Consider the following 13251-nt stretch of genomic DNA (forward strand, 5'->3'; position numbering starts at 1 on the left):
GTCAGACGATCATCGCCGAGGAATATTTTTTCCTCGACGAAGACGGTTTAATAAGCGCCGTCCAAGGAGAAGAAGCATTTTCAAGCGAAACGCCGCACTTTTCTCGAAAGCGTTTCCGGGCTCGATTTGTTCAGCAGGTTTGCAAACATTCGAGTGTTTTCAAGCGCGCGGTGGCCGAGGGAGTTCGGACAGCGGAGAGTGGTCGCTTTGTACTCCGCTTTAACGAATCCATTGTTCCGAATCGAAGTGCATCGGTGGGTAAATATTTGACGCGAGCCGAGGATTACACTTCGCGTCCCGGTAGAAAGTTTCCTCGTGCGGCCCGCGAAGATGACCCGGCGCCGACGAGTTTCTAATACGTCAATGTTTCTCGGCGTTTGCGCGGGAACGTCGAGAGGAAAAAGACGCGGGAGCGTGGCCCGGTCCGGTGAAAGTTTACAAAGGACGAGAATTCGGATGGCGAACGTCCTCATAAATATTTAAGGGGCTCCGATGATCCCTGGCTCTTCCCTCTCGATCTTGACTCTCTTTCAATTATCCGCGGAGGATCGGCTCTGCCAGGTTGCGTGGCGAACGAAAGATCCAAACAATCCTTTTTGAAAGCAAAACGATCTCCATATTAGTCCATAGAAATAATTAGTAGAATTATTTGTATGAGGCATTTGTTCGGCATGGGGCAATTTGTTTGAGGACTTCTTGAGGATCTCACCCTCCATTTTAACCCTCTGCACTCTAGTGGTGATTCTGAAGCACCACTAGAAATTGTTGTGGCATTATTTCAAAGAAATTACAAAAAATATTTCTCACATTACAAAATTTGTATCTAATATATTACCAAACATTTAAATATTACATGTGGTAATCGGATCAGTTTCGTAAGAATCTAGTTTTAGAATGAAATTAGCGCCGAGTGCAAAGGGTTAAGTTAGGGGCGCAGGTCCAGGTTAGGTCACGACCCAGAGCCTAGAATTAGGACAGAATGCAGAGGCCACTTCGGTATGTGTCCAGAGTCCAGATTAGGTCAGAGTCCCGAGTAGAACAGTGGGCCTAAATTAGACTTACATCAGGCCCACACTAGGTTGTTAATTTTTAATTTAATTTTTTTCTTAATTTTTTCCCGTGAAAAATACATCGACGAAATGCGACATTCTTTCTAAATGACGCTTTGTCAACGAGGAAATTCGGTTTGAGTAATCGTCGGACACAGTTTCGAGTAGCTTACACCTGTCTGACCACTGCTGGCTGATTCTACTCGCGAGAAAAATATTTCCAATTTTTACCCTCAGCACCAATGGATTACCGACAATTATTATTCGTTTAACTAGGAAACATCGTTCTGGTTTTTCAGCATATTTTGACAGGTAGAATGCTATAAATCATGGAGAGTAGGATAGAGGCCCAACACTTTCAGTTTTTGGGCCAATCGATTATTATATAAGCGTTACCATTAAGATATTAATCTGCACGCTAATTATACGCGGGCCTCGTCGAGCCGCCGCTCCATTTACGCCAAACGGACGCGTCACGATAGCATAATCGTTAGAAAGCGATGACGTATCGGCCAAATTACGACCTTCTTGTCCTTTTACCGCCGCCGCCGCCAACGTGATTTTGCAACGGTCCGTTCGGTCGTCAGTTTCTTTGCTCACCTTCACTTTCATTCTCAGCAGATCTTGTTTTTCTTCCCGCGCGCGTGTCTTGTCCTTTCCTGATCGTGCCGCGAACGTCTTTTTGCATGCCAGAAATTGCAGATGCTCGGGTCGCCTATTTAACATCGTTCCACGTCTATCACGGCGCACGTAATGCTCGCCGTGCGATTCTTAAACGCTTAATTCGACGCCATGCAGGAATTCCTCTCCGTTTCACGAAACTCAAAAAATTCTGGGAGGTCTGACAATTTCTTTAAAAATCTACAAATTTTTTCCGACTCTCAGAATTAACCCCTACACACGCACATAAAATTGTTATTGCCATTGACAATCCCATTTAGCCGTAATTAAATATTTCATGGGGCCCAGCTCGGAGCCAAGTGAGGTTTCCTCATTTCACCAAAGTCGTGAATATTCAAAAAATTCTAGAAGGTCAAGCAGTGCTCCTAAAAATCTAAAAAAATTTTCTGACACTCAGAATTAACCCCCACTCACGTACATTAAACTCTTATTCCCAGCGACAATCCCGTTTAGCTCTGATTGAATATTTGATGGGGCCCAGCTCGGCGCCAAGTGAGGTTTCCTCATTTCACCAAAGTCATGAAAAAAAAATTCTAGAAGGTCAAGCAGTGCTCCTAAAAATCTAAAAAAATTTTCTGACACTCAGAATTAACCCCCACTCACGTACATTAAACTCTTATTCCCAGCGACAATCCCATTTAGCCGTAATTAAATATTTCATGGGGCCCAGCTCGGAGCTAAGTGAGGTTTCCTCATTTCACCAAAGTCGTGAATATTCAAAAAATTCTAGAAGGTCAAGCAGTGCTCCTAAAAATCTAACAATTTTTTCTGGTACTAAGGATTAATCCCTACACACGCACATAAAATTGTTATTGCCATTGACAATCCTATTTAGCCGTAATTAAATATTTGATGGGGCCCAGCTCGGCGCCAAATGAGGTTTCCTCATTTCACCAAAGTCGTGAATATTAAAAAAATTCTAGAAGGTCAAGCAGTGCTCCTAAAAATCTAAAAAAATTTTCTGACACTCAGAATTAACCCCCACTCACGTACATTAAACTCTTATTCCCAGCGACAATCCCATTTAGCCGTAATTAAATATTTCATGGGGCCCAGCTCGGCGCCAAATGAGGTTTCCTCATTTCACCAAAGTCGTGAATATTCAAAAAATTCTAGAAGGTCAAGCAGAGCTCTTAAAAATCTAAAATAATTTTCTAGTACTAAGGATCAACCCCCCAAATACGTACATAAAATTGTTATAGCCCCTAAAACTTCCATTGAGCCACAATCAAATATTTGAAAATTGAATAGTTGGAAGAAGCGAATTAATAATGCAATTGTCGATGTCCCGAGGGTTCGAGGGACGTCGCAAGAGGAAGCTAGCCGTGGTGATGTGATTAGCGTCGAAAGGCCACGCGGGTGTATTGTAAAGTCACGTAAGAAGAGCACCTTTCACCTTCTGGCGCGCACGTTACGGCCGCACGTTACACCGAATATCCGCGGTTACGTCGATACTGCACGGCCGGTCGCGTCGCGGCGTGGGCGATATATCGATGCAGGAAATATCGGCGCAAACACATGGAAACACCATTAACCACGGCGGAGGAGGTCCTGCTCGTGTAATTCCACGCGAGAAAGCACTCCGCAAAAGATTCACGGCTGATGGGACACCTCTCTCGCGGTCGCGATCTGCTCCTCGGATCGGCCGCCGTTACTCACCGGCTACACGATTTTCGTGCGTTGAATGTCGATTATGTTCGCCGCGGCTCCTAACCTATGGCTCGACGCCCCCCTTTGTCGGAGGCATTCGCCGAGGATCGACCCGAACACGTGTATGATTCGATTCAACGGCCACGATCGACAGATATACCTTTTCATCTTTCAGACAACCTATTCGGGCCTGCATCGAGTCATGCCCGCGGTGGTTATGGTCGTGGAGCTCGGTCATGCCTTCTCAAACATCGTCAAACCTGCTCTGCTCCGTTCGGATTCACGTGGCCCAGCCAACGTTTATTAATATATTTTATAAGGCAGCCACAAGTCCAGCCACGTGTGGCACCATTCGATCTAATTTAGACAGTTCATACAGTCCAATTAATTAACCCTCTGCACTCGAGTGGTGACTCTGAAGCACCACTAGAAATTGTTGTGGCATTATTTCAAAGAAATTACAAAAAATATTTGTTACATTACAAAATTTGTACTTAATAGATTACTAAACATTTAAATATTTTATGTAGAAATCGGATCAGTTTCGTACGAATAAAATGAAAAGATTGTAAAACGGAAGAAAAATTTAGTTTCATATTGAAAATAGCGCCGAGTGCAAAGGGTTAATTTAACAGAGCCTCGGATGAAGGGAAATCAATCTGTGTGCGCTCAAGTATGAGTATACAAATTTTCATCCGCCTCGTTCTAAGCACAAGGTCATCCCCACTACTCCGCGCAGCCAGCCAGCAGTGGGCGGGTCTAATGCGGTCCACCAATGGCAGCGCGGCGTGCTGCGCGGAGTGGGGGGGCGTCACGTGACTCGAGCGGCACAGAATGAAACACGACTTTTAAACGAATAATTTATGCCCGTATTTTATTATATTCGCTGGTGGAAAGTCGGATCGTTAACGATGTTTGTGGAACGAAATCTGTTGGCAGATTATTTGATGAGCCTGCTGGGTGTGTTAGAATTCCCCAGAGTCACTTAACTTTCTCTGAGAGCGGCGATTGCACAGTGAGATGTTGGCATTGTTGCGGAGCAAGGTGACGCCCTGCAATTTACCAAACATGAACGTTTACTCGCCGGTGGCTCTGCTTACACGTTGCCGTCTTGTTCGACACGCGGCCGCATGCATTAATTGTTCGGTCAGGTTTCCGCGGCGTAACAATTTATGACATCCTGCTCGGTAGAATCCTTCTGTTGCGACACGTACCACTGTTACTACACCCTTCGAACCGTCGGCCGGCGTTGCGAAATAATTTTTCATTTGTACCTGCATATTTTCCGACGGATCAACTAATCCGCGGCCAAACATTTTTGTCGAGAATAATTACTCGACCGAGTCTCCGACAAGTGAAACGAGGTTTGCAAAAATGTTTTCTGTCATCCACGAGTTTTAGACCTGTCGGAAACCGGAGAAGAGACGAGCAGAGTTACGTATAGCGAGCGCGAACAGGCTTTCATAGACCCGGAAGTAATTACATCTGAAAATCAGTGCGGAGGCGTCCTAGACAGCTGCAATTACCTAATTAGAATGATGATAAGGACGCCAGGAATTCAGGCTCCGCGGCTAGAACGGCAGACGCTGTCGTGTAAACCGCGACAGAAAAATATTAATATGTCAGACGCCGACATTTTCTGTTAATTGAACAGGGATAATCGATAACATAAATCTTGCACCAGAGTCACTGGCATACGGTACGAAAGTGATTCGATCGTATCGAGCAAACAATTTGCAAGTTGCCAATTTGTTAGGGAGGGGAATCGCAAATGGCAATAGTCATTCCCCATTTCAGTCGTGAGAGGAACGGGCTGGGACGTGCGCAAGTAATTTATTTATGCCCGTGATCGTCGGATAATATCGAAAAGATTCGGTGACCCCCGCAGCAACAATCGGACTTCCCACGTTGCAAATTATCAAACGAACAGAACAATTAGCAGCGGCAGCACACCTCGCCGATCTAAACCGGGATCAACAATGGGACAATTAAATCTTGAGAAACGACGCCGTAAACTATAGGGGCCAACGTAAAACCGGTCAGGCAAAGGTCTGGCTGCAATCAGAATCAATAATTAGTGATTTCTGCTTGGGATTGTCTATGAAAAGACACAGAAACGGAAATTCCACGTAAATTAATTCTAGATTGACAAATAAGGTTTCTGGGAGGTGAGAAAAATATGGAAATCGTGAAAAATTAAATAATCGTATAATTAAAAAATTCACGTGGTAAATATTGAAATTTTTTTGTATCGAACGGACCTGAGGCAACGTATTTTTCCTTTCTTCTTTTCGTGAGAGCAAGAAGATAATAGCGTGATGCACTTGCCGTCTCGTGTTTCACGTCGATTGATTTTGACACTTGCAATTAGATAGCACAAACACCGGCCACTAAGGAAATATTTGAAGAGGACCAGAGGAGAAACGAGAAGAAATCCCGTGGCTCGATTATCGCAACAGTTACGACCATTACCGTGATATTATCGTTACGGTAGCGTCGCTGAGACGTTGCTACATCCCGGTTGCACAATCCTGGCTCATCTCGGAGCCCAGATGAGGCCCAGATGCGGCCATCGAAGCTGCAGTTTTTCCCTCCTTTAGTTCCAGTATAATTATTCCCGGACGAAAACCAGAAACGCTTCTCCCCGTCCTCTAATTGATATCGGACATTATTTATCGTCGTAATTATTTGCGGAATTACGCTCCCCGCAATTGGGTTAATTATACTCCACTCTGATCCAATTATCGAGCCTAGAACCCACTTTGTTTTTACCTCTCGACCAGATTCTAAACGAGCACTGCAACTCCCGAGAGAAACCTGGCCACAAAAATGTCCAACTAATTTTTACACCAGTCGAAAATTTCTTTTTTTAAATTCCTTCCCACCGTAGAAAAATATATTCAAGTATGCAGAAAGAAGCTGTTGAAACGCCGAGCCAATTTGTGAATTTATTCAACGCTTACGTACCTTCAAACAGGTACAAACATACTCAAACAATTCCAAACCACTGAAATTTGCCAGAAGAAATTTTCCAACGTCTCGGACAGGAAGTCTAAATAATTTCCTCGTGGTATAGAACATTTATAACATGTCTGCAATTATATGCATATCCTCAAACATCTCCAAACGTGCACAAAAAAATTTCTAATGCTAGAAATTGCCAGAAGAAATTTTCCAACATCTCGGACAGGAAGTCTAAATAAATCCCTCGTGGTATAGAACATTTATAACATGTCTGCAATTATATACATACCCTCAAACATCTCCAAACGTGCACAAAAAAATTTCTAATGCTAGAAATTGCCAGAAGAAATTTTCCAACATCTCGGACAGGAAGTCTAAATAATTCCCTCGTGGTATAGAACATTTATAACATGTCTGCCATTATATGCATACCCTCAAACATCTCCAAACACGTACAAAAAAAATGTCTAAAGCCAGAAATAGCCAGCAGAAATTTTCCAACACCTCCAACAGCAGATATAAATTATCTTCCAATAATGGCACTTGCATTTGCAATACATATGTCCCGATGGCATTTGCGCTCCCCCCCCCCTCCCCATAAAGCCGTGCTCGTTAAACGATCCGGATTTTATGCAGCCATTCGATGCACCCGTTTTATGCACCGTCGTTAGACATTTTTATTTGCCATCCACGAGGATTCAGGTAGACTGCGCGTTCTAGGATCGTTGCGGCCTTAATTCAGGATTATGGCTTTTTAACGATCTCTCCCTCGGGGTGCTGTGTACCAGGGGGGGGGGAGGGCATCCACAGCTAGATCATCGATCGAACGGATACGTATCGGTGTGAATCAGTTCCGCGACGGCTATTTACATGATCGCGGATGATAGATTTATCGGGGACTGTCAGGACTTGTCTTCTCGCGAAGACGAGCATCGGGTCGGCGGATCGTTTCGCAGACCTAAATGTCACGGGATTCACACAGGTATTACGCGCTTGAAGGGATTATATCACTGCGCCTGCACAGCGCCACTGCGTGAGGATGCGCGGAAAAATGGGAATGGGAAACGCGCAGCGCGACGGTTGCAGCATGCAGGCGCCCGGGGACGCGTCGCAGATGGCACTGCGCCTAACTGCGTGCCCCTAATTGCCCCCCTTGCGTCAGAATCGCGGCAGAATTTTTTGGAGCGAACGGTACTCATTTTTGTGAGCCTCAGAATATTTGTGAGTATTTTCTGGATTTTTTCGGGGCCCTAGAAATTTTTGTACACCATGTATGCCTCGGTTGGAGCATGTTTGAAAGTGTTTGAGCGCTCCTTGTATGCTTCGGTTTGAAAATGTTTGCACTAGAAGTTTAATTGTAGAGATTACGTATATTTAGTTTTTGGTTTTTTGACTGGAGGAATAGTTGCACAATTTTTCGTAACACGGGGATTGTTGTAAATTGAGGCAGCGGCACTCTTTGGCAGCGAATGACGAACAGTTAAAAATTGGTGTCAAAAGTGGGTGTCGATAATAGTGTGGAGGTGGCTAGAAAGGGAAAGGAGAGAGAGAGAGAGAAAGAGAGAAATGGAAAGCGTGGACCCCAGGTGTCGGGATTCCACCGTAGAAATCGAAATTTTATACATCATTCATTCGGTATAGTGAGCTTAATCGTCCACGACCAGGATCCTAGAAACTCCGGCGGCCTTTTTCTTCTTTTAGAAACTGCCAACCCGTTGACCGTGAATTTTTTCCGCCATAAAATTTCAACTCAAAATTTGATCGATCGTCAAAAATCTGTGTACTTATATCTATAAAAAAGATTTTTAATATTAGAGGAAAATGTTTAGTAAACAAAATAATTTGAAATAATGTGACATTTCGAAAATATTGGTAGAATATTTTGGATTAATTTTGCGGGTGGTGGAAAAATGTTTTCTTGTTTTATTGTACGTAGAAAAGTTGTAGGGTTCAGATTTAACGATGTCGATTCCGGGATCGAAGCCTCGAATGGTCGACAGACTGGTAATTATGGAAATCGAAGCGAGAGACCTCGATCGCAAATATTAGATTCGCGAGATCGACAGGATCCGGCAATGAATCTGATTGGACAGCTCGTATTCACACCTCGACGACCTCGGTCCATAACTAGCCACTCGATCGCCAATCGTTTCTGTACCGTGTGACATTCTATTTTATTAATAATCATTTCACTGACCGTCAACTGAAACCGACCGCCTGTTGAAAAATAATTCTGCAATCTACTTAAACCACCGCGAGTAAAACATCAGAAAATAACTCCACACTCGAAAAATGATTTTACAATTTAACACCAGTGTTACAAAAATGTTTATTTATTCAACAAATTAATTTTTCGCCTTGGACCACGTTTTGCGAGTCAATTAAATTTGACCTGGGTAGCAAAGGAATTTAACAATAATGTTTTAAAAAACAGACGGGATTTCGTGGAAATAATAATTAATAATTGAGGAAACATGAAAGATGGGAAAAATATGATGGAGCTCGTGAAAGATTATTGAAGTATTGAGTAGTGTGGCAAAGTATGGTAATTATTTGGTAATTCATGAACTTTCAAACGAGATCAGATTGGCAGGAATTTTTCGTTTAGGTGTTTTCTGGTGGAGCAGCTCGGTGCGTGTCGATAGTTGCCTGTAATTATAACAGTAACTGGTGTAACAGGGTTCCCTGGGTGCAAACGTTGCGCAAACGCATAAATTAGACAAGCAAATTACCCCCGTGGCGAACACGCAGCCTTTTCTTACGGTTTCCCCCATGACGTGAAAATGATTTTCTCCTCGATGACGCTTTCACTGGCCAGAGTCTTCCATGATTGTGACAATGGTTTTCTTCTGTTGCAGTTTTCTTGTCCATCCTCAACCTCCAGCATGGCTCCGTGTTATGCAGCGCGGGGGAACCTGGCGTGAGTACTATTAAATAATCAATTGTGATTACTATCATCGCGTGACTGCATCCATCCACTCAAATTTTTAATTTTTAAAAATATATATAAAACCAAACCGAAGCTAGATGCAATCATACAATTTTTTAAAAATAGTCCCACAGCATAACATTGAGAGTGTAAGGAACTGTATTAAATTCATTGTTTTACTGTTCATTGAGAATTTAGATGATTTCCCATATTTGATTTTTATAATCAATACATAGATGGATGATGACGCTTACCCATATTTGATTTCATTTAAGGAAACTGAAAAAATTGTCTAAAAATGGACTGATTCAGTTTTGACGAGGATAGTTTATTTATTGAGGCAACCATTTGTTTAATACGACATCGTTTATTGTCTGACAAGTATTTGGACTTCGACAACCTGCCGGAGACGAACTTCTCGTGTCAGGGGAAGGTGATTGGTGGATATTACGCTGACGTTGAGGCTGGATGTCAGATGTTTCACGTGTGCACCATTGGTCAGAAAGGTAATTCAATGCTTACGACTGTAGTCGCTTCAACTAATCAGAAAACTTCTCAGTCTGTACCGAAATGCTTCATCTATCCACAAAAGAACGTGTCTGCCGGTGGCTGGGTCCTTCACGACCCATGCCGGACTCCACAATCATAACTGCACAAACTCTGACCAATCGACGAAAAAAAAATCTATAAATATTATATTTAAGTACTGACTGCTTGAAAAAAAATGGATGACCTTGAAGGCCGAACAAATGACCTTGAGAGAAAAAGAACCAATTAATATCGTTCTTAGTAGATTTATCTGAAAGAAATGAGAATATTGAAACGTTTGAGTGTGTTTGTCGGTGCCTCGGGTTACCAACGACCCAGCCACCGGTGGGACAGGTATTGAGCAAGTGAACAGAGTGTAGAATCGAGGAAAAAAAATTGTTTTCTAACTGGTCAGTCCGGCGGAGCGATAAACTCGCGTCGGGTTCGACTAAAACGTCACCAAAGTCAGAATAATCGGTTTCTCGTGACGGGCCTCATGCCAGACACTCTCGGCTTAGGTCAGTAAACGTTCCTCGACGACCGTGACATTCTCGGAGCGGAGTGATCTCTCGATCGATTACAAAACTTGGATCGGCGCTCGCCGGCCCCCCGGGCGGACCTTTCGATCATTCGATCGGGTCGATCTACCGATTTGTCGAGACGCGACGCCCGGCGCGCGCGCTTAATTATCGATTCTAATTGTCACGACACGGACGAGATCCGATCGACTGACCGCCCCCGGTCTGTCTGGATCTTTTATCGACTACAATCAACCGTTTTGCGTTGGTAGATGTTTTTGCAAAAAATCTTTATAACGATCTACAGGACCATTAATATAAATCGAAGTCGCTAAGTGACTGTGACATTTCAATTTTATATCACTAGCGAAGGTTATTTATTTTTATCGACACAGAGTCAGACGTATGATCTTATAGTGACGTGTTAAATTTTTATTTAACATTTTTTTTATTGTGGAAAAGTTGGAATGAACAACTGGTCTTTGACTCATTTTGGAATGGACTGGAATCGATTAATTAGTGGCTAGTGAGTTTGTTGCCATCTGGCGGCAGTTGTGGTAAGATATAAAGAGTGCTATGCATAAATACAGGTCAATAGATTGCCATGATTCGCTTAAATTAAGTAGTGGAATGAGACATTAAAAAAATTTTAAAAATTGTTATTCACTGTTTGATACGTATTTGGCCTTCGTTTATGCTAGCAGTGACAGTTTCATTGTCACATGGGAGATATCATTTTCATATGATATTTGTTAATTAAGAAATGTAGTAGCGAAGTGTATAGACGTTTCGTGAACGATGACCCTGAAGAGCATCCCCGAATAATGAGCCCGTCCTTCACCACAAGACTTGGTTTCAGACGAGATTATGGACATAAAATTCCTCTGTCTGAACGGGACCGTCTTCGATCAGGAAACCCGGGTCTGCGAAAGAGTCGACGAGGTCGATTGCAGCAAGAGCGAGCGATTCTACAACTTGAACTTGGAGCTTTATGGCAACAGCGCTGTCACTCTCAGGTAGGCCAGTTTACCCAAAACATCTCTCGAATTAAATTCATTTCTTCCCAATTCACATCAAAAAATAATCCTACGAAATCGTCCTCTACTGAATCAAAGCATCTGATAAACAATCTAAGTTTAAACAATTTGTTACAATCACTTATACCACCACATTACTTTTCTAGTCAACTCCATTAACCATTACAGCCACACACACTCTAATATAAATACTTTTCTCCAATCAGTCTATCTGAAGATAACGTGGGTCATTGTTGACCCATGACTGCATACACGACCGCTGAATAATTGCAGAAACATAGCAATAACATATGCTACAAAATAAATGTTCTTGTAGAAATATTCCCAACCGTTTCGACATGGGTCACTTTTGACCCACCCTTCGCCAGAGCCAAATAACCACAGGCTTTCTTCAATCAGTTCAATGTATCGATCGAAAACGTGTTCGCACTCGGCCACGTTGACGTTTTCCGGCGTCAGTCCCCGGCGCACGTAACTCTAGTCACCCAGCGACCAGGAATTTATGTGTATGTATACAAGTGAAATGATCATTACGACCTGTAGATTGGCCGCTCCACCTGTCGCGCGGACTGTTTATCTGCGACCGTCTGGACGTTCACCCCGCGGGTTTCGTAAGGACCAGAGCACCGATCCACATACCAGCGCCGCTTTCGTGTCAGCTCGCGTGATACGGGATCGAGAGAGGCGTGGACGGCTCGCGATTGCGTGCCACGCCGATTTTTGATCGATAGCTCCTTATAGCAGTTTTCACTTGTTAGCGTCACGCCTGTCGACCGAATTACATGGCTCACCGGTCTTACTTTGTTGGCAATATGTTCGCCAAATTTTGTCATCGCACGAACCAGCTTCTGTAGCCTTCTCTTTAATCCCATGAAAAAGTAATTAAAAATACACACTGGCAGCCTCTTACAATGCTAGCTTCAAATTTGTGGAGTTCAATAGGCTGTAGAAGAGATATCCTAATGTATTAGGCTCCAATTTTCTGGATCACCCAAAAGAGACCCTCTTTGAGTTAGGGACCGCTACTGAATAGCCCAAGTTTCCTAAAATGATGGAGTCCAAAAATCTATCCTAAAGGTCCCCCCAGTTAGTTGTGGTCCATTAGCTCAGCTATCCTAAAATGCTGAAGCCCAAAGGGCTACTTAAAAGATGTCCCGCTAACTTAGAGCCCACGACTCATTAACGCATCTTTCCCAGGATGATGACACTAATTGTGGCTCCTGTTTGCAGCCTCCATGAGAACAGCGAGGACGACATCGACCCCCTGGTATCCATAGACGACCACCCCCAGCGCACCACGTCAGCCAGACCCTCGACCACAACATCAACGACCACCACTACCTCCAAGCCCAACAAGCCATCAACAACGCCAGCTTCCAGCACCTTCTCGCACCCCACAGGCTACCCTCAGCACTTCCAGCCTCAGCCACCCTTCCCCCAAGTGCACACCAGTCAGTCCAAGTCCTTGTACGACGACAAGAATGGCGGCTACCACCATCAGTACATCTTCCACAACGGGGAGAGGAGTAACAATCCGCAGGCTACTTCCTATCAGCTTTTCAGCAACCAGGGTGTCAGTTCTACCACAGTCCAGCCTCCTCAGGTGCACCAGATCAGATTCAGCTCCACTCCCAGTCCTCAGATCATCCACAATGAACCTTCGACGGTGTCACCCTTGTTCCATGCGACCTCCTCTACAATCCAAACGCTGCTGAGCAACAATGGGAACAGTCCTGCGCTGATCAACCCTATATTCCATAACCATGGGATAGCCAGCACCACGGAGCAGTTCACCCTGCGCAATAACAGTCCCAGGGAGACTTCTGAGTACCGCGAGAGTGGAGAGCAGAGCATCAGGCCTCTAGAAGCTGTCCAGCCGACCAGCAAAGGAAAGG

At 43.9% G+C, this 13251-nt stretch overlaps 1 protein-coding gene across 4 annotated transcripts in view; it reads left to right on the forward strand.

Annotated features, from left to right (window-relative positions):
- LOC143359112 (uncharacterized) overlaps nt 1–13251 on the forward strand; it is a 65223-nt gene that overhangs the window by 45855 nt on the left and 6117 nt on the right. For 3 of the 4 annotated variants that reach the window (XM_076796799.1, XM_076796800.1, XM_076796798.1), the window contains 4 exons: nt 9203–9264; nt 9656–9779; nt 11167–11335; nt 12587–13250. In XM_076796799.1, coding sequence (XP_076652914.1) covers nt 9203–9264; nt 9656–9779; nt 11167–11335; nt 12587–13250 — 1019 coding nt within the window. The remainder of the gene's footprint in view (nt 1–9202; nt 9265–9655; nt 9780–11166; nt 11336–12586; nt 13251) is intronic. The other variant, XM_076796801.1, reaches the window with a different exon arrangement.

Source organism: Halictus rubicundus, chromosome 11 (genome assembly GCF_050948215.1).
Source record: "Halictus rubicundus isolate RS-2024b chromosome 11, iyHalRubi1_principal, whole genome shotgun sequence".
Taxonomy (NCBI): Eukaryota; Metazoa; Arthropoda; class Insecta; order Hymenoptera; family Halictidae; genus Halictus; species Halictus rubicundus.